This window comes from Mycena indigotica, assembly GCF_014461135.1.
Source record: "Mycena indigotica strain 171206Taipei chromosome Unknown Mind.scaff0004, whole genome shotgun sequence".
In the NCBI taxonomy this organism is placed as follows: Eukaryota; Fungi; Basidiomycota; class Agaricomycetes; order Agaricales; family Mycenaceae; genus Mycena; species Mycena indigotica.
This window is the reverse complement of record NW_023503003.1, coordinates 4,055,882-4,075,777: the sequence shown is the minus strand read 5'-3', so window position 1 is coordinate 4,075,777 and position 19,896 is coordinate 4,055,882. Positions and strand designations below refer to the sequence as shown.

The window sequence follows — 19,896 nt, the reverse complement described above, 5'->3', positions numbered from 1 at the left end:
GCAGTATTAACTAAAACATGTTCCTTTGTAAACACGGCGTACGTGAAATCTAAACCTTGTACACAAAAACCTCTGTGTGACTCATCCCTGGGCTTTGCCAGGCACCTCCTCTGCTGCATTTGAGCTAGAATTTAAATTGAGAAGACCATTTTAACGACAAACAAACAAACGATGATGAGCCTGCTACATACTACTCCTAAGCAACTATTTTGAGTGTTTTGTCGTTCACGTCAAGATTACCAGCCTGGCGGATCCAACTGTTGACGCCGTCATCCTTTGTTGTCGGGCCCACTCAGCACCGACAATTGAGTGGCTTGAGCCTGGCTCCGGAGTTATGACTCTCGTCATCCCGCTTGGGTCTCTATCTTGCCGGTTCATAGGGTATTAGGAAACGCGGTGGGCTCCCATCTGCAGCATCAGAGGGCGGTAGTTGTGCGTCGAAACCCGCAAGGAAATCGGGAGGCACCGTGGCGATCAACCACTGCTTGAATGTGTAATCGATGCACGTGAAATAGGGATGGAGGTGGTCAACGGTGATACCAGGCCACGGCTGACAAGCGTTTGGTAACTCGAAAAGCGCTCTGATGCGTTTCTCTCGTCCACGAGACGACGTAAACATGTTCTTAGATAGCTTTGTGGACGTTGGGCCAAGGGTAAGATGGGGCGGGATTGAGGAAGAAATGAGACGAGGAGGGATCGTGGCGGCTTTGTTTGCGTCGAGAACGATATAGTCGAACATCTTTCGGCCATTGTAGAGACCATCGATATGAGGGGGCTGCCTACGCTTGCGTCTAAATTGCACGAGTAATGCAGAAACCAATGAGGGATGAATGGCTATAAGGGAGCTGTCGTCTTCTAAAAGTGCCTCCATGGCAGGATCCGTAAATGAACTCAGGTGGCTGTCAAGAGAACCAAGAGGCAGACCCCAACACCATTCAAGTTGGGCCCGAGCATTGGGTTCAAAGTCCTCCGCATAGATATCCCAGAATGGACTCGAAACACTCGTGCTGGCGACGACTTGTAAGGAGAGTGGCATGAGGGACTGTTGCAAAAAGAGATCAGCGCACGTGCCCATCCCTAACTTTGATTCTTCCCTTGAATATGGTTGTTCAACTTCCACCCGAACTCATCGAACGCATCGTCGAGGCAATACCGATCTTGGAAAAGAAATCTGTACAGGCATGCTGCCTTGTTGCCTCTGTTTTTTGCTATCCTTGTCAGAAACGGTTATTCGCAAACCTCCACCTCAACTTGGACTCGGATGGCGTGTTAAGTGCCCTGGCAGTTAGCCAAAGACTCGATGACTTTCCTCGACATGCTGAATATTGCACTACTTGTCGTGTTCTTCTCTCCAAGAATCCTGATACTTGGGCGACAGAGCAGCCCGTGGTGGATCGTATCCTACGCCAGCTGACCAGTCTTCGCACTCTTATTGTGATGAACTACTTTGCCAACAGCGCAAGGATATTCAACGCGACGGTGATTCGGGGACTGCTTGATATCGTGTTACAACCAGACCGCAAACTCGAGCACATAATGTTCAGCAACACCGCTATCACGCTCCCTGTGTTGGCACGCTCCCTTGGGGCAGCACCGCAGCTTACATTCCACAACGTCGATGTTGTTTCTGACGAAGATGGACATGCGACACCGCCATTAACCAGGCCGCTTACGCGCCTTGGAATATCGGGAAGCCAGATGGTCTCCACGGCAATAGTTGACCCCGCATTTGAGCCGTACTTGAAAGGCGTCTGTCAACTAATACAATCGAATATCACCACCCAGGGCCATCTCGCGCCCTTATTCTCGCTCGCTTCTACCCTCCAGCAACTGCATTGCTATTTTTCCAGTTCGTAACTAGCACATTCCTTTATCATTACCTTATTCACCCACCCTCAGACCACTCTGAAGAAGTGCTGTCGCTCCCGACCTCGCTACCCCATCTCCGCAAACTGATCTTTGGCGTCGAATCGTACAATCTGCCCGTTGTCCTGATGCGCCTCATGGCCAACGGTGGCCTACCATCGCTCGAGGATCTCAAGGTGCATCTCTCCGTAGCCTATACGACCCCCGAGAGGCTAGAGCAACGAATCACCGCTCAGAGTGGGCTCTACGCCGAGTTTGACAGCACTCTGGCGGGACATCCCGCTCTCAAAGTGGTCACCTGGTCCTTGTTTCTGCAACACAGCCTGAGTGAAACCGAGCGAGCAGAAACCGAGCTGTTGCAGACGCTGAGAAACCTGCTCCCCAAAACTTGTGCAAGGGGCTTGCTGTTGGTCGGTGGAAAGTCGTAAAGGTGCAAGTCATTATAGTACAAATATGTGCTAAGATGCTGACAAAGTTCTTTTTTTGGGCAGTTAATATTTGTTATCCTACAGCGCTCAAGTCAAGGTTGGACCCATGGTTGGGTTCCACCAACCTCCTTCCTTCAACATGTCAGAAAACATCTATCCACATATACCGTGTGTCTCCGTCGACGACCAACAAGCCTTTTCTGCAAGTCCCGGGCAGACGCGCTGCCAATTTCTCCCGGAATGCTGCCACATATAGCGCTGTCTGTTTTTTTGCGACGGGACGTTTGAAATACGCTTCATACTCCAAGGACACAAACCACTCCGCCCGTTTGATGGCGGAATGTGTGGCGAGAGCGTCGTCCAGATCGGAAAGTAGCTGGGCCTGGGGCCCGAGATAGTGCTCGATGTTTGCAGGATTGCCTTTTTGGACGTAGAAACGTAGGCGAAGCTCGACTAACGCCGGAACTCCCTGGGCTATAAGCGGCAGCATGAAGGGTGGCACATCAAATGTGCGGAAGCCAAGAAAGAGATAACGGAGCCGGGGGAAACAGATTGGAAAATGCATCGGCTTGGACATACGATCAAAATAAAGCTCGAGACGCTCGAGAGTGTCGGCAAGCGAAAAGCAAGTGGCTAGTTGTTCCTGTTCGCTGATATGGACTTGGCGCAGTTCGCCAACGCGTTGCAAGTATGGTTTGAACTCGGAGCGGCCCAACAGCTCACTGCTGCCTTTCGGATAGTCGCATATCTGTAGTTTCGTGACTCGAGTTGTGGTGACAGGCGGAAGGAGTTCAGCGGGCAGGACTTCAAACATTCTGACATTGTCGAGTGTGATCCGTGCAGCCGCCCCGAGCCATTTCGCAAGGAGAGTCGGGGTGAGATCTAAGCCCCACAACTTTAGGTGCTTGAGGCTGTTACTCGTATACTTCTGAAGAACGTCGAACAACCACCATTGATCGTAGAAGAAGGAGTCGGGGCAGTCAGCACGCACATCTACCACGCGAACTTTTGTGAAGCGGCGAAGAACACGCTCTGCGATTAGCTGCTTGTCTTGCCACTCCCTCGGATGGTCGCCCGGAAAATCAATTTGAAGGGCGATACAGTAGTCGCATAGCTGGGGAAATGCGTCCATTTTTGCAGCGATGGCTGCATACGAGTGCCCACTAGATCCCTCCGAGATGAAGAGGTAGGAAAATATGCGCTTCTGGGAGGGCTCCCGGAGGACGGAGGCGGCAAGGCAGCATGCACGGAGTGTTTCGAGGTCAGAAATCGGAACCTCATCAAGGATGAGTTCATAAAGCTCAGGGAGAAGTTGAACGGCCATTTTTTTCTTTGACGATACTACTAATGCCCTGTCAGAATGGTTAGAAACATTGGTACCAGCAAGACCGTAGTATACGAGATTAATCGCTATGGCTTACTATTCACGGCTCACAGCCGTTTCGGAAGGAGTGGGCGTCGTTCAAGTTTGCCGAAAAGAATGAGAGAATGCCCAGCGCGTGACGTCACGTATCACGTGCCTTTGACGTATAGTTGCGCTGCGCACCCTGTCCATGTATGAATCAATCATAAACTTGGCAAAGTTGACTCCATGCAGCACGGGCCTTCCAATTGTCTTCCGACAATGGCCAACAAAAAAATTCGCGAATCGAGTTGTAACCGAGGCTAACCGATGTGTGTCTTTTCCGACATGCACGTGGCGGTGGAAACTTGGCTTGAACCACAACCACCTTCCTCTTTCACGACCTAAAATCGTTGGAACGACTTGAACACCCTGAACTTGAACTTTTCAAAGTGATCTCCCCCACAAGTGGAGTCATGGCCCGCGCCGTGCTGCCACTCCAGGCACTCCCACTCGAGATCTACGGATGCATCGTCGACGAGATACCAGGCTCAGATATATGTTCACTCCGCGAATGTTCCCTTGCTGCGTCTGTTTTCCGCCGCTTGTGCCAAGAACGTTTATTCTCGGACCTGTGGATAAACCTTGGAACCCCAACCTATGACATGCGAGAGACGGACTTGTACCTGGACGGGGACAGGTATAAGTATCGGCCGAGAGCAATCAACGAGATGCTGGATGAGTCTCCACATCTGGCTGACTACTTTGCCACTGTCTGTGTTTCCCTCCCGAACCTCTCCAGTTCATGGGCGGAACACGAGCCCGATATGCGTCGCCTTCTGCAACGGCTGACCAGCATTCACACTATGACTATCGAGGGACGCTACCCCGCACCCAAGGCGCTCACTATTGTGGTTATTCAATGGCTGTTGGATATATTCCAAGCACATAAGGAGCTTGAATATTTGAAGTACAGACGCACCGACATCACATCGTCTCTATTGCGACAATCTCTTGGGGCGGCAACAGAGCTTACGTTCAGAGAAGTCGGTGTCTTCAAAGACGTTGACGGAAATTCCCTGCCATCCATCTCCACACCGACAAAACCACCACTCACAGAGCTCAACATCATCAAAAGCCCGGCAATCTGTGCGCTGCTAGCTCAACCTTCATTTGGGCCCTACTTGTGGGAGGTTTGTGACCTGTATCAGAACGATATTGAGAGGGACGACATACTCCCTCCTTGTTTTGCAGTGGCCGCCACGCTTGAGCGACTGCAATGCTATTTCGATGGTTCGTGTCCACGCCAGCTGCCTCTCTCTTATATAAAGAATTCAACCAGATCTGGAAACAGTTCCGTCATTCCCGGCCTCCCTACCTCGTCTACGCGAACTCGTCTTCAGCATGCCTAGACATTCCTATGATCTACCTGCCGTCTTGGTCAATTTGCTGGCGCAAGGCGGCGTTCCATCACTGGTCAATCTTGAACTGCGTCTAAAGTTGTATGCAGTATTCCCAGACAAGCTGGAGCGTCAATTCCAGGCTCAAGCGACGCTGTACAAGGAGTTTGACGATGCCATCGTCATGCATCCTACCCTTAAAGCAGTTGAATGGTTCTTTTCTAGGGATTGTGACATCGCATATGAACATAATGACAAAGGTAAGGACGACTCGGATGTTGAAAATGAGGACCAAGACGAGGATCAAGATGCCGAAAATGAGGACCAAGACGAGGATCAAGACAACGACGACGAAGATGATAGGCATAAGAATGGGACACCATGGGATGCAGGCATGATTCTGGAGCGCTTCAAAAAATGGTTGCCCAAAGCAGGTGCAAAAGGCTTGTTGCTGGTTGACGGAGAAAGACAGTGAGGATTTCGTAGCTACACGTGATGTGACGTCACGCGCCAGATATCTACTACCTTCTACAAATTACAATTCTTGCAGCACCGACCCAACCCATTCGTAAACAATTTGGCAATTCACGCGGACCAGCGATGGTCCCGTCAGGAAGTTTGGGATGTTGTCATAGATTAGATGAAGGGGGATGTCCCACTTAGGCATTGCACTTGGATTTGTTGTGGAAATTGAGGCCTGGTCCCACTCGTACGGCCCCAGGCCAGGAACACGACTAGCATGGTACGGAAGTGTGGGGTTGGGCACAGAAGCGCGTTCAAGGAATTCGACCCTCATTTGCTGCGTTTTGTCGAAAAGTTTGATGAGGATGACCAATTTAACCTATGCGACAGTCAGCGGAATACCAAAGCAAAAGGGTGGCCTACCGGGAAGCGATGGTCGGCACTCATGGTGAACCATTCATCCACATCTTGATACAGGCTCGGCAAACTTTGGTTGTAGCCTACTCTGACCACAACCGTCGGCCAGTCGAACCGCCGGGTATTCTGTGGAAGAAACCCGTTGTCGCCTTGTTTAGCGTTTCCTTGGTTGTCGGCAAATGCTAAAGTCATTGAGAGTCGAGCATAAGAAAAAGGATCGTTGACATACTTGCAGCGCCAACATGGTGTAAACCCGTTTCGGCTTGAACTAGATTTGCGCGGTCGGCGATTGGCCGCTCGATGAAACTAATGATTGTCGCGGCTGCTGCCTGAGCGCCATTGGCCATAAATTGCTGGTAGCGCAGAGTGTCTTTGTGAATAGTTATTCTACAAGCAGGTTAGTCCGAGGTGCAAGATCTAGACACGCAGTATATACCGCACCTGATGTCGTGCAATGTGTCTTTCTGGGTTTTCTCAAGTTCATTGATGCATTGGACAAGGTGGTGGATAGCGACTTCTGGAGGGATTTTCAACGACATTTCGCGAATCTGGTGGGGCTGAAGGGGAATAGATAGGCTTCGGAAGAAAAAATCGAGGACGCCTTCGCTTTGCAGACAATCAGTATAGGAAGGGAGTGGATCGAACGAGCGCACAGGGCGGAGTTGGGGTTCAAATTTACTGCATTGTTAGTATTCGACGGAGTCAGGGCAGGGCTTTGCAATGACATTTGGATGGTGGACGAAGGTAAAAAAGCAGTTTCCACAACCAAATAGGAGCATTGTGACTTCTGAACATGACCGTGACACGAATACTTAGTCATAAAATTCGTCGTTGATCACACCTCTTGCACAAGACTTGGACAGCCAACCTGCTAGTTTGCTCGATGCCACTGTCATAAGTCCGGGGTATCCTATCTTATCCTCCTCTTCTGGCCAAGAAGTATCTCCCATCAAGGTCAACACGAACTTTTTGACCGTGGGATGTGCAATCAACGCGTCGTCCAACTCTGGTAGCACCTGCCAGTGGCCGCTGGGAGAATGAAACTCGTTGTCCATGTCTCGTAGCGCGTGTGAAGTTACACGTAGTCGGATTTGAAGGTTGAGCAGCACCGGGAGGCTGCCTTCAGACAACAGTCGGGGAATAAAAGGAGATAAGGAGTTGATTTCAAGGCTGAGCTCGCGCAAACGCGGTAAACAAGCGGGGAGCCTGACACGTTCTTCGAACAGGTCTGATCACAGGTTACTCCAAGTATCTGACTATATAAAATACCCACTTACAATGAAATTCACAGCTAAGTCGCTCGAGCATTGAAGCGGCCACAAAGCAGGGCGAAAGTTGCTCCTGACAATAGGCGTAGATTTGCAAATCTTGAACAAATTGCAGGTAGTGCTCGAAGTCGGGTCGGCCGAAGAGCGTGCAGAGCCTTGGACTGTTTGAATATTCAGCGACCTCGAGCTTGGCAAGTGGGCGTGTGGATGGGGGCGGTAATGGCTTAGATGATGAAAGTACACCATCGCCGATTTGAACCTTAACACGGCTCAGAAGAAGTTCCGGCGCCGCCACCAGCGACTGCGCAAGCGAATTCTGGGTGACAAGGATGTCAGAGAGCATCAGATACTCGAGCTTCGTGTGCGCCTGGAGTCTATCTAGTAGCCATTCAAGAACTGCAAGGGAGAACATCTTCGACGTCGCACTCATGGTTAAGTATTCCGAGAGAATCACAGTGTGGATATTGACGAGCCGTTAAAGAACACCCTCCACAATAGGTCGCTCCATCTCCCATTCAGCTTGGTCCGTAGATATGAGGATGCTGAGGATTATGCAGTAGCTGAATAAACTCGGATTCTGGTCGATTTAGGCAGCGATTGTTGCAAAAGAGCGGCGACTGGAACGTGGGTCCACACGGAGAGTTGTGAACAGTCGTTTTTGGCAGGGCTGGCGGAATACCGTGGCGACGAGACAGCACACTTTCAGCGTGTCATTCTCTCCAATGGGTATTGCATCGACGAAAAGTTGGTATAGTTCTATGGGAAGTTGTGGAATGGTCATAGCGCCGGAAGTGAAAGATGTGGGTCAAATTCGTTGGGTTCCGAGTTAAGTAGTGGCGTCCAAGAGGATGCTGAAGCCGATGTGAGTCGTTGTTTTCATGCTGTGTCATGATGCCTAGTCACGTGCAAGAAAAGGCAAAAAACCAGCGTATACTAATTGAGAACAAGAGCCATAAACACAACACTCTTCTTTCTTTGTCGCTACTGTAAGCTGCTATGGATCCAAAGAGACCGAAAGAAGCGCAAGGACTCTCAAAGTGGTTTCTCGTTGACGACGATCCACCCAGGAAATGCTAACCATCCGGATGCGCGCGTTCGAGCCTCGCTCAAACAAGTATTAGCATTTCCTCTCGAGGAAGAGACTCGTCAGTAAATTGGCAAGAAACAGCTTCAAGGCTTGGAATCGTATTGCAAGCAAGTCCTGTGAGGGGCCAACTTGACGCTGCGAGTTATTATGCTCCTATTTTCTGGTTGACCGTATCAGACCAAGTTATGGTTGGTGTGACTCCAGGCTGATCACGCAAAATGCTTGTTCGTTCAGAAACAGTATTAGTAGTACTAGAGCTACAAGTATGATACAACAAGAAACAGCAACGGTAGCAGCAACAACACCAACTATGGCGGACGCGACTCATGCGTGTTGGGCCGGAACATCAACGTCTCGTTGGCAGGGCCAGCACTCGTCCAACTCTCCACCAACTTTGTTATGTCTGGATGGCTCGCAATCGAGTTACGCCTTATGCGAGGTGAAGGGGGCGGAGACATGGGTGCAAACGCGGTAAGTGCGGGGAGGTGAGTATGGGAACTTGAACGATGATGGCTGGATCTATGTCGAGGGAGTGTGGGTCGCGTTGTACTGCTGCTGGGCATGATAATAGAGACAGCAGAGCGGATGCGGCGAATAGTAGAGGTGGGGGTGGAGGGAACGGTGCGTGACCGTGATGTAAATGACAACTCTTCTTCCGAATCGTCGTCTGTGGTTGGCGGCGAGGCAAGTGACCCCCAACTGGGATAGTACTTGGAAGAAGGGGCAGCCGTATTAGCCTCTTCTGGTTCGCTCTCCGTGCGTTCAAAGAGTTCGTCAAGATCTTCCTTGACGGTTTCCGATTCGACACCATCGCCACGAACAACGGTCGCGTCTTCGGTGTCAATTTCCAACTCGAGTCCTTCCTCGGTTTGATAACAAAGGGCTTTGGCAGACCTGAGTTGGGGTAGCAATGTTCGGACGAAGTGGCGGATAGACAAAAACGCGCGATGAGACGCGTCAAGGAACGGATATATCTGGAATATGTGGATGCAGTCCTGGTAGAGCTCTGTTAATTGTTAAAAGGAGTCGCAATAATTTTAACGGAGAAAAGGACAAACCATGACGGACTTCGACCCCATGAAGAGTTGCCTTGTGTGCCAGGAGCGCGATCTCGTCCCTCAATACCTCCGCATCGCCGACCTGGATTAATAATGGCGGCAGACCCGTGAAATCGCCAAAGAGGGGACTGGCGTATGGATGAGTCAGATATTGCTCGATCTGGTCGCCCAGGTACAATGCGATTGGATGCATGTGATTAGTTTCTGTCGATCGCGGGGTCAGAATTTTGTCAAATACAAACTTGGTAACCCACCGACTGGAATTGGGACAACGTCGTAGTCAGCGTTGCTAGACCATGAATCACAGCTCATAGTCAGATCTTGAGATGGATCAGAAGCAATAACTTGACGGAGGAAAATAATACTCACCAACCCAAGGCGACATGAGGATTGCAGAAGAGGGGAGAGGGTATTTGTTGTCTCGCAGGTAGAGCAGTAAAGCAAGGGACAACCCCCCACCGGCGCTATCCCCACAAATGATGATGTTTTCCGGAGGAATGTGAAGATCCTCAATGAGTCTCATATACGCACTGACTGCATCATGGAGCGGTCCGGGGAAGCGTGTTTCAGGAGCAAGTCGGTAGTCGAGTGCTTCATGGTTAGGTTTAGTAGATCCGAGGAAAAGAAGCGAAGCAAGAAGAAACACGTACCGAACACGCGAGCATCGGTGTACTTGGACAAGGGTATTGAGATGAGGCGCTGGCCAGCAGCACTGGAGAGGTAATACGCGCCACCATGAATATAGAGCACAACACGTTCTGTTTTTGGCTCGGCAGTTCGGCGTTGTTGCTGGGCAGCTTTCCATTCAGCCTGTAACCGCTGCCATGTCCGTCTGCCAACAACCCATTCTCCAGAAAGCTCCCTTGACCCGGTTTCTGCTGCGTCAAGGTCGGCCAGAATGCCACGGAGACCCCGCCGCCTGACACGGAAGGTTACTGGAGTCACTAGCGCATCGGAGGGCAGTGGAATCAAGCCACTAAGACCCATTGCCATCCGAATAGTGGCAATATCGACTAGGGCGCTGTGCTGGCCGGCATTGCGCATGAACGACGTTATAAGCGTCATCTCGATACCTTTGGTGTTTCGACGTCAGTACTTTTTGTTGCCGGAGAAACTAATCTGACGTACCCCAAGAGGGTCTGCGAGGACCGTAGATGTTGTGGGCAATGACTGCACCGACCATCTCAACTGACTTGGCTGCGACCACGAGCCCATACTTCCAAAGATGCCACAGGCGAACAGGCGTCCGTTCAGCAAGCTGAAGACTCGGCTCTACGCGAGCGGAAGGGGGTACAACACCCGGTTTGTCAAAGTGGTCGAGCGCAGGGGGTTGTGGGTCGTGAGTAGGAGAGGGACTGACGGACCATGGCCACGAGAGGACGACCATGGGGGGTGGGGTAAAGTAAAGGTGCTCAAACTTGTGGGGCAAATACATAAGAGCCGAAAGCGGTCCGGTCAGAGCACGATTTCCCCATCGGGAAATTTCCTGATCTTGCCCTCTGGATTACAGTAACTTAGGTAACCATGGATCCCCCAACGTCTGTAGTCTCTCGGATACAAGCTCAGTAGTCATCCCCACGCGACACTACCTCTTTGCATGTTGGCCTCAGAATAATTGTATGCTCAAACTGCGCCGTTTTACTGCCAATCTAGCCGAGCAATCTTAATCAAGACAGGTCATGAAACGTGGCAAGCTCACCTGATCAAACAACGGAGGGTAATCGCTAACAATTCCCTGTGCGACCAGATGGTTCAGCTGCGAGAAAAAGATGATCAGTCAACACCACATATGGGCAGCATAGATGGCCTACAGCAAGCAAGTACTTGCTCTCCCCTAGCCGGTCTAGATACCGACGACAAAAGGGCAGGGTGCCAAAATTCTTGTTGATCGTCTTCAAAAGGGACTTGGCCGAGGTCAGTCTGTAAAAGAAACCAGCTCAACACCGCGGAGCTTGGTCTCCTGGAGGAAACAAACGCACCTTAATGGCACATTGGGAGCATCATAAATTTTAGCATAATGCGAGCAGTCACCCTACCCCACATTATTAGTGGAATTGAAGCACGCGGAAGTTTGGAGCTACACACACTCTCCACTATCTTTCCACGCCCTGTTGACCCAAAGGTCTCGATGGCAAAGTAATCCCCTTCCTCCATCTTGGTTTGATCGTTCGTCTTCACCAGTGGTACCGATTTTCCATTCGAACCGCCGTGTATTTGGTAAGGTTTTATTGTGTGCCCGGACAGGTTTTCTATCGATTTCACTGGGTTCAACGTAAGATAAAGGGTAGGGCAGTCAGAGCACATGGACTGACCGGGATAAACTTTACCACCAATCTCCACTTCGTACGACTCCATCGTCTCCTGAATTAGACCTCCAAGCTCACCCAGTCGAACATCAATGCCGGCTTCCTATTAAAAACAGTTTCAGATGGCGCGCAACGAGAGAAGTAGAGAACCTACACGAATTCCGGTATTTGTAGCGGCTTTGACTGCTTCTATGAGTTGGTCGTATTCTGGCGCCCACGACATCGTGAAAGCAGAGTCCAATATGAATCCCTTGCTATGAACGCCGATGTCGACTTTGAGAATATCGCCCATCTGCAGAACTTGGAGCAACGGTGAAAAAACACAGTCAACAAACTGACACCAGAAACGCACTGGTCGTATCTCCCGCATTAGGCGTGAAATGGGCCGCACAGTTGTTCAGATTGAGCCCAGTTGGGAAGCCGACCCCGGCTTCCAATCCATCCCCTTCAACGAGGGCTCGCGTGCCCGCCTCAATATTCTCCGCTATTTCTGTCAAAGACATTCCAGGTCTGATATTCTTCCTGGCATGCTGTCGAACCAGTCTGTGGACCTCGGCGCCTTTGCGAATATTCTGATAGGTTGTTTCCGGATCCTCGTGGGTCATTTTGTCTAGATATCGTTTCTCTTCACTCGTTTCCCGCCAAAGATTACTGTGAAATGCTCCGATGAACAGACAGCCCAGGTCAGTATAGGCCACGCACTCATCCTTGTAATGCTGGATCTCTCCTTCTGGATAGATCCCATCCGGGAAGAACTGCGACAACCCAATACGAGGCGGGTCACTTTGGACCGGCTTAGCCGATTTTTTCTTGGGTTTCTTCTTTTTCTTTTTCTTCTTCGCGGCCTCAGTGCCTTCTGCATGGGTTGCCTCAGTTCATTCCGACTGTCAATGGCCTAGAACTCACCGACTCCAGGGGCCTCATCTTCGATCTCCCCGTCATCGTTGTCAACAACATCGAGTTCAGGTTCCTGGACTGGTGGCGTCTGGGCTGCAACAGAGGTCATGGCTAAAAATGTGTAGATTATGTAATGCGCCGCCGATCACCAATCGCATTTCGTCTATTCTGCTACAAATGCGACTATGCTGTCTAGGCCTTCCATTCGCGTTTCAACGACCTTGAATCCATTGTTTCCCCGCGGCACTGAATACCCTATGCCGCCTTCGCCAACTAGCACCGGCGCAGTCGTGATCAGCAGGGTATCCACGCAATGAGACGCCAGAAAGGACTCTATAACGCGTGCGCCCCCTTCAACCATAAGAGATTGGATGCCTTGTGAATGCAAGACACTGAGCGCTGCGTCGGTACGGTCAGAGCCCCGGTTAATGAATAGTATCTTGGCGCCAGCTAAGGTTAAGGCGTCAAAACGGGCCTGCCAACTCGCATCGTCTTCTGGTGGCTCAATGGCAATAATCCAGGGTCTACGACCAGTGCCAGCCGCGTGGTTCTTGAGCAGTTTGCATGTTGTAGGAAGCCGCAACCGACCGTCGAGGATTATAGGACGGGGAGAATGGTGTGGCTCTTCTTGAGAAGGAGGGAGATGCCGTGCTGGAAATGTTGAAGATCTGAGTATAACTCGCGTAAAGAGGCGATTATACCGACTGTTTAGCTGCGGGTCATCGTTATGAGCAGTTTCGATCCCAACAAGAATGCCATCGTGCAAAGTTCTCAGCCTGTGGCGGCTCGATTGGCACATTTTGGGCGAAGTAGGTCGAACCAATGGGTCATTATCATGCTTTCTTTCCCGCTGAGAGTTAGTTGAACGCCCCCTACTCCGGCTATTTTTCCATCGAGCGATTGGGCAAAGGTCAGGGTGACATGAGGACGGCGATTAGGCGGTGTGGCGGAATACGGTGCTACGAGATCGGTGAGGTAGGTTGGCGGCAATGCCATTCACGATTTTGATTTTCTGTCCGGACCTGAACAACCGAGATGCTGCGTGTTTAAAAGGTTCGAGGAAGAAGTGGAAGAAAAGCTGGGCGTCAGATGTGCACGTGCGAAACCCCTGACGTCACTTCATCTGTCATTGCACGTCGTGAACCTCAAAAATTCTCGCGCAACTGGACAAACTTGATCCCAACTCCCATGGCATCGGTCCTGCGCTGGCCCAGGTCCAAGCTCGCGTCTTCATCGAAGACCTTGCCACCGACACCAAATATCGACGATGAAACCGGTATACCGCCCACTCCCGGGTACAAACGCAGTCCGCCGTCGATTGGACAACTGGCCATGCCTTCACCTGATGAGTCTTCCAGCTCGTCCAACACCTCTCACGATCCAACGCCCGTTTCGGATAACCTTGAAAAATACAATGTCGCTTCACCCAGGTCTCCGAAAAGGCTACGAAAAGCGCCACCTCCACCACCACCATCTAGTTATCCGTTTTCCTTCATAGCCGAGAACCCTCCCCAAAATCCCAACTTTCCATACTCCTTCTCGACTCCCGCAAGTCCCTCTGCAAGCGTTACTAGTGGCTCGGCGCGCGCGTTTTCAATGTTGCCACGCGTTGCTCGTAAACTCACAAAGCGCCGACCTTCCAGCTCGGAAGCTTCGACCGAATCTGTTGCTGAGCTAGTGCCTCCCACAGTCCAGCGTAGAAACACGTTCAACTTCAGTCTGAGACGGAAGAAAACATCCACCAAGGGCACCCAAAGTGAGGACGGGCACTCATCTCTGCCATCCCTACCGCCACCAAGTCCCCTTGCTGTCAACGTTGTTCGTTTCCTTCCCTTTCTTGAAGCGAAATATTTACATGCCGATTATAGCCGACCTTTTTGCCCTTTCATGCCCGCCGGCGCGATTCTTGGCATGTTCCATCGGCTTCTGAGTCGCACCACCATTCAACACCTCCAACGACAGACAGCTTATCCGAATTGGCATGGACTGGTATTGCCTCACAAGACCTCGTTATTTCTCGCCACCGCAGTGGATGGAGGTCGACTTGGAGCCTAACAGACCCGGAAGCAACTTCGCACAACCGCTCTAAACCCAGGTTTACGATCGGCGACGAAACTGACAGTCCGCTTGCTGCATCACCCATTCTTAATTCTCGTCCCCCTCTAATCCGACGCGATGCCGTGACTGCCTCGCCTAAACGTCGTTGGACTTTGGCAATGGCGCTTACTGATGATGGCATTTCTGACGAATTACTGGTTGAAAAACTCGAGGCACTACGCAGCCGCTCCCGTGCTGGCTCCTTTACCACAAGCGATGTCGATGACCCTGATGATTGGGAGCGTGTTTGGGCAGTCTGCAACGATGAATTGGATATTCCAGCTCCACCAGTGCCTCCCAAAGATGCTGTCGTTCGCCCACCCCTTCCATCTCCTTCTTCCATGCCTGCCTTACCCACACAACCTTTGCCTGCGACCCCAAGCTGGCAGAGTGCACGACGTGCGTTATTGACATGTCGGGAGTTAGTCCGGACCGAACGACATTTCCTGTCATCATTGCAATCGCTTCTCGTTGGGGAAACACGCCAACCGCCACCTCCTCTAATGCGGGCCTACGCTTCTACCCTTGCCAAAGAAAGCGCGAAACTATTACGGCGATTCGAAGACGATCCCAGCGCGTGGGGTTGCGCTGCTGCTCTTCTTGGGGCAGAAGAAACACTGGAAGCGGCGTTTGTCGCTTGGTGTGGCGTTGTTGGAGGCTGGTTTGTGGATAGCGCTGAACCGCGATATTCTCGCAGACTTAGCAAAAGTCGATTGCGGGTCTCCTCTGACCCCGGTGTCGATGAAGACGAGCCTGTGCCTGCCAAAGGGGCGAGAAGCAAGCCTGCATCTTGGCGCCACAGTAGTGCTGGGCCTACAACACGCCCTTCATCATTTCTGTCTTTGAACATGACATTGACTGCCGAGCCAACCCAATCTTCACCTCTCGCAGGCAGATCCCGTCCTCGTCGGGACGCAAGGCCTGCGGTGCGAGATCTGGCGATTCTTCCAACGCAACGTGTAATGCGTTATGTGCTGCTCTATCGTGGTAAGCGCCTCTTCTGTTATCTTATCTGATCTCTGATCACGTGTTTTGCGATAGACTTGTTAGAGCACACACCAACAAGGAGTCCGGCTCGTGCACTTGTTGCGCAAGCTGTAGATGTCTCGGTCCGCATGGCTCAACGCTGCGACCGTGCCCAAGGCAATGCTGCCTTCCTCCAGAGCGCTGCCTAGCTAACGCCGACCCTCCACTATCTTATTCCTTCGCATCTATTCCTCATCGCATTCGCTCAACGGCATCATCACGTGCATGACATGCAAGTTTGTACATCATTATTCTGTGTTTCCATTCTCGTTGTTGGGCTTTTTGTCGCTGTCTTTTTATTCCCTTGCACATGTCTCCCGCTTCACCCCCCGTTCACGCATTGCTCAAAAGTTCTAATCGCTTCCAGTTCACGACGTCGACTTCTCCATCCGATGGCCGTCGAACCATTCGCCCTGTCCCTCGATTTCATTGATAAACAAACGCTACTTACCCATTCACGCATTACGACCCACCCATAGAACCGAAAGTTAACGTATTCAACGCCTTTTCTGTATATTATACCTCAGCTAACAAACGCTACGTATACGTTCATGCTCTCCACGACCACACTGTGTAATTCTAACTGTACTACAATAATGATACCGGATCGCCCGAAGGCAATCAAGTGCGCCAACAAAGTAGGCTGCACTTCTCTTGAGGGAAACCGCTGCGAAAGCAGTAAAAAGGAAGCAAAAAATTGACAAGGCCGAAACTCCTGCGTTTCGCCAACACTCTCGTGGCCTCATGGCCACCCCCACACGGGCCACCACGACCGGCAAATGCCACACCAACTCCCTAACGGACGTGGCCCGCCCCCCACAGTACTAGGGTCACAAAAGTAACCCACGACCAAGCGGCGTGGGCAGCCAACGCTCCGCGCCTCCTTGCGAGAACTGTGTGACCCGAAGAGGACCACCACTGCCGCGAAAACAATCGAGACTCGATTTGCTGTCCCAAGCCATAAACTCTTCTCGCCGAAGCTGCGGCGCACAAACCGCGGCTCGCCAGCATCGCACCGCCCTACGCCAACCCTTTACATCTTCCTGTTCGTTTTCGGGCTGCGCGCGATGATATCCAGATTTGTTGCAGTTGAAGGACCCAAACCACGTTCTCCCCAAAACAGCGCTGCCGAGGCCTTCTCCGAAACACCTGCCATGGCCAAGCCAGTGGCTCGCAAAGGCATAGTGCGAAATCCGCCACACCAAGTTGTGTAGAACCGCGAGAACGAATCTCTATTGCGGCTGCCCGGAGGTGCCGCAAATTTCATTGACGAGGTCTGGCGGAGCGACCGTGACCAAATGCGGTCTTTGCGAGGCGGACAATAATGCAGGTAGAAATGAATCGGCAGCGCTGTGGATCGTCGAATACGTTGTTCGAGAAGCCTTCCAAATCTGAACTCGCGGTAAAGGAAACAAGACCCAAAAGGGGGAAGAGGGTGGGGCTCGACGCAGCGCGGATTGATAAATCTGATTCTTTGCCCACGGAATTGTGAATGAAGACAAGCAGGGCGCAAGCTCGAAAAGGCAAATTCCGCATTAGTGTCGGTCTCGTTCATAGTTCGACACGAAAACTTGCATGGAGCTGGGGGCTTCCGATCGAGATGGTTGTCTGTGTCCGGCCGTCCTGTGTTGGACGGGCCGGTCTGGGGGCGAGCGAAACACGTGAGATAAAAGGAAAGCCACGAAGACATACCCTATCAGAGAATCGAACCATTGTTTGTGGGTTGTCGTTTGCCGCGACGAAGCCTTCACTGATCACCGATGTTCCACTCTCTTGTGCGGTGCCTTCATCAAGTCTCCCCTTGATCCCCATCCAGAGCACCATCTAGACGCCCTGACGATTCCTTTCGTTACCAGAGTTATCCAGCAACGCTTTCAGGGTCTCCCAATGTGCCATCCACAATAAAGCAGTAGCAGCAAAGCGACCCAGCAAGGCACGAGGAATAATGCGAAAGCCGTGACTCGAAGGAAGGGCGCGTCTGGGCCAAAAAGGCTCAGAGGCATCAGCCAGCAGCATCCAAGTGCGTAGAGCTTCGTTGTTCACAAGAACAAATAGGCACGAAGGTTCAGCCAGGAATGGTGATACCAATTGATGCGAAGAATCGAGCACGCTTGAGCGAATAGGCGAAATGACCTGCAAAGGTCTGTGCGGAGCCTAATCAACGCGGCGCTTCCACCACTTTCAAAACGGACTGTGCGTGAGTCGCTCGACCTCCAAATAAATACCCAAATGGTCCCGCGACGCGTCTCTGGTGTCTGTTGTGCCAAGTCACCCCCGAGAGTCGATTTCGTGCATTTCCGGCATCGCCTCCCTTGCCTAATCACCACCACCAAAGACAGCAGGAAGGAAAGCATACACAATTGGGCTAGGCAATGTGTTCCCACTTTCAGCGCGTGTCTGCAGTTTCGATGGATAGAGGAAGCAGGGGTCCCGAGGCAACACAGGCAGAAATCTGTGCGTGTCGGAAGGTGACCTAGCACTAGACACTTTCCGGAGATGCGATGTTGAGTCATGGAGGTGTCATTGCAACAAAAGGTGTCAATGAGAGAGGTGGCAAGATACGCGTCAACGCGCGCAAGATTCGGTTCGCTGGTACACCAATGAGCTCCACGTGGTCATAGCTCGTATTTAGACCATGGCAAGAACCCGCAGATGTCGCGAAGCCAAGGAGGGACGCGTGCGAAGGCTGGGAAATGACTAGGGTTAGGATGGTAGCCCACAAAGTGAGCTGGGCGCGAAAATGGGACGGCCGGGGAGGGGAGAGCTTGTGAGTTTGTGGCTGGAGGAGTGGGCAGAGAGACGGAGAGGATGGTGGTTTGTGGTGAAAGACCCTTGCGGTCACGCGGTGCACGTGCCATCAAACTCAACCCTGCCCATCAACCTCAGCCAAACACCGTCATGTCCCGCGAAGCCTCCCGCCCACGCCCCAGCGTACTCCTCCTCTTTGATCCCCTCGCCAACGACAACGATGACCACGAGCTTAACTTCGATAGCTTCCTCCAACCACCGCGCAATCCCAGTCCCGTTAGACTGACCCGGAGGCTGGTGGACGTTGGCGATGTTACCGTTCAATTTGACAATAGCGAACTTCTTCTTGAGGACGAGGATGAGTGCGATGAGAAGCCAGAAGAGATAGAACGGACGCCAAAGGCCCAACAACGCCAGTCCACTCGACCGACTGAAGGCACTCCACGTGCTATTCCATCCATTCATGCCACTCTTTCAACTCCACCCTCCACCGCTTTACAAGTCTCTGAAGATGACCCACAAGTCTTGGCATCTTTTGCGACACCTTCTGCCTTCCTTGCGACACCCTGCGAGAGTCTCATTACCGACACTGTGCTGGCGCTGCCTACTCCCTCACCAGCAGCTCCCGGCACCACGCTTGTCCCACCCAAACAACTAGACCAACATGGGTCATTCGCCCTCCATGACCACAACGATCTTGATGAAGACACGAGCTTCGACTTGTTGAACGACAAAATACCGTTTCTAGGACATGCAGACGAGGATAGTTTTGAACTGGATGGCCCTCCTGGTGAGCCAAACTAAACTGACCAAGATTCCAATCTCAATATCCCAAAGCTACCATTAAGAGCCCTATAGAAGTTGAAGAGGAAGAAGAACCCGAACGTGTATTACCTGCTGCGCATCCCAGCGTCTCCTCGACAATCACAACGAATGTTATACCGGAATTAGCAACCCCCCATTGCTCCCCAATTCCCACATTCTCTGCGCCACCTCCTCTCATTCCGGCACTCAAGATAGTTAAACGCCAACGACCAGAACCAAAGGCTCCTGCAGCCACCAATCCCCCAAAACCACCCCGAGACCCATCGCCAGTTGCTGCTGTCTTCACGCGTCCACCAGTGTTCTCTGCCCCACCGAAAGTTCCCCCACCAATTGCCCCTCCTGCCGCTGTCGTTCCCCTTAGTAACTCCACCCGCGGAAGGCAAATTCGTGTTGGATGGGCCAGGGCCACGACGCGTGCCAAACCCTAACGCAAATAAGCCTAAGACTGCTGTCCTCCCAAATTCCGGTCCAAGGCGCGTTCCAGCGCCGAAAGCAGTTTCGCCAACGCCAGTAGAGGAGCCAGCTGTTGTGAAACGACCGTTGCGGACCGTTGTGACGAATACGACAACGACGACTTCTTCAGCTTTGCCTCGCCCAGCGGCAAACAACGGGAGTCGATTGCCGATGCCCAGGTCCAAGATTGCCGTACCTGCACGACGAAAAGCTTTA

At 51.8% G+C, this 19,896-nt stretch overlaps 10 protein-coding genes across 10 annotated transcripts; 4 read left to right on the top strand and 6 right to left on the bottom strand.

The window, feature by feature from the left end:
• Nucleotides 1–361: 361 nt before the first annotated feature.
• MIND_00513800 (uncharacterized protein) lies at nt 362–1,045 on the bottom strand (the record flags this gene model as incomplete). Its single annotated transcript, XM_037361929.1, has 1 exon — nt 362–1,045. Exon 1 carries the CDS (start codon nt 1,034–1,036, stop codon nt 362–364), a length of 675 nt encoding a protein of 224 aa, XP_037222221.1. The 5' UTR covers nt 1,037–1,045.
• A 56-nt stretch (nt 1,046–1,101) lies between these two features.
• Nucleotides 1,102–2,294, top strand: MIND_00513700 (uncharacterized protein; the record flags this gene model as incomplete). Its single annotated transcript, XM_037361928.1, has 3 exons — nt 1,102–1,173; nt 1,222–1,849; nt 1,900–2,294. 3 exons carry the CDS (start codon nt 1,102–1,104, stop codon nt 2,292–2,294), a joined length of 1,095 nt encoding a protein of 364 aa, XP_037222220.1.
• A 142-nt stretch (nt 2,295–2,436) lies between these two features.
• On the bottom strand, nt 2,437–3,618 carry MIND_00513600 (uncharacterized protein; the record flags this gene model as incomplete). The annotated part of the gene is made up of 1 exon (XM_037361927.1): nt 2,437–3,618. The coding sequence occupies one exon, from the start codon at nt 3,616–3,618 to the stop codon at nt 2,437–2,439; it is 1,182 nt and encodes a 393-aa protein (XP_037222219.1).
• Nucleotides 3,619–4,112: 494 nt separating this feature from the next.
• On the top strand, nt 4,113–5,511 carry MIND_00513500 (uncharacterized protein; the record flags this gene model as incomplete). The annotated part of the gene is made up of 2 exons (XM_037361926.1): nt 4,113–4,929; nt 4,979–5,511. The coding sequence occupies 2 exons, from the start codon at nt 4,113–4,115 to the stop codon at nt 5,509–5,511; spliced, it is 1,350 nt and encodes a 449-aa protein (XP_037222218.1).
• Nucleotides 5,512–5,571: 60 nt separating this feature from the next.
• MIND_00513400 (uncharacterized protein) lies at nt 5,572–7,613 on the bottom strand (the record flags this gene model as incomplete). The annotated part of the gene is made up of 7 exons (XM_037361925.1): nt 5,572–5,877; nt 5,922–6,097; nt 6,145–6,302; nt 6,357–6,521; nt 6,569–6,593; nt 6,784–7,143; nt 7,193–7,613. The coding sequence occupies 7 exons, from the start codon at nt 7,611–7,613 to the stop codon at nt 5,572–5,574; spliced, it is 1,611 nt and encodes a 536-aa protein (XP_037222217.1).
• Nucleotides 7,614–8,578: 965 nt separating this feature from the next.
• Nucleotides 8,579–10,730, bottom strand: MIND_00513300 (Methionine aminopeptidase 2; the record flags this gene model as incomplete). Its single annotated transcript, XM_037361924.1, has 6 exons — nt 10,457–10,730; nt 9,979–10,401; nt 9,698–9,919; nt 9,583–9,648; nt 9,329–9,532; nt 8,579–9,276 (listed from the first exon to the last, which is right to left on the bottom strand). The coding sequence occupies exons 1-6, from the start codon at nt 10,713–10,715 to the stop codon at nt 8,579–8,581; spliced, it is 1,872 nt and encodes a 623-aa protein (XP_037222216.1). The 5' UTR covers nt 10,716–10,730.
• A 160-nt stretch (nt 10,731–10,890) lies between these two features.
• Nucleotides 10,891–13,330, bottom strand: MIND_00513200 (Methionine aminopeptidase 2; the record flags this gene model as incomplete). Its single annotated transcript, XM_037361923.1, has 13 exons — nt 10,891–10,977; nt 11,028–11,084; nt 11,140–11,248; nt 11,308–11,360; nt 11,414–11,589; nt 11,641–11,737; nt 11,789–11,934; nt 11,987–12,285; nt 12,337–12,490; nt 12,541–12,624; nt 12,681–12,702; nt 12,752–13,182; nt 13,237–13,330. The coding sequence occupies 13 exons, from the start codon at nt 13,328–13,330 to the stop codon at nt 10,891–10,893; spliced, it is 1,809 nt and encodes a 602-aa protein (XP_037222215.1).
• Nucleotides 13,331–13,719: 389 nt separating this feature from the next.
• On the top strand, nt 13,720–15,803 carry MIND_00513100 (DH domain-containing protein; the record flags this gene model as incomplete). Its single annotated transcript, XM_037361922.1, has 3 exons — nt 13,720–14,349; nt 14,400–15,615; nt 15,670–15,803. 3 exons carry the CDS (start codon nt 13,720–13,722, stop codon nt 15,801–15,803), a joined length of 1,980 nt encoding a protein of 659 aa, XP_037222214.1.
• An 884-nt stretch (nt 15,804–16,687) lies between these two features.
• Nucleotides 16,688–17,478, bottom strand: MIND_00513000 (uncharacterized protein; the record flags this gene model as incomplete). Its single annotated transcript, XM_037361921.1, has 2 exons — nt 16,688–17,296; nt 17,347–17,478. The coding sequence occupies 2 exons, from the start codon at nt 17,476–17,478 to the stop codon at nt 16,688–16,690; spliced, it is 741 nt and encodes a 246-aa protein (XP_037222213.1).
• A 1,074-nt stretch (nt 17,479–18,552) lies between these two features.
• MIND_00512900 (J domain-containing protein) lies at nt 18,553–19,655 on the top strand (the record flags this gene model as incomplete). The annotated part of the gene is made up of 2 exons (XM_037361920.1): nt 18,553–19,192; nt 19,240–19,655. 2 exons carry the CDS (start codon nt 18,553–18,555, stop codon nt 19,653–19,655), a joined length of 1,056 nt encoding a protein of 351 aa, XP_037222212.1.
• Between the last annotated feature and the right edge of the window lie 241 nt (nt 19,656–19,896).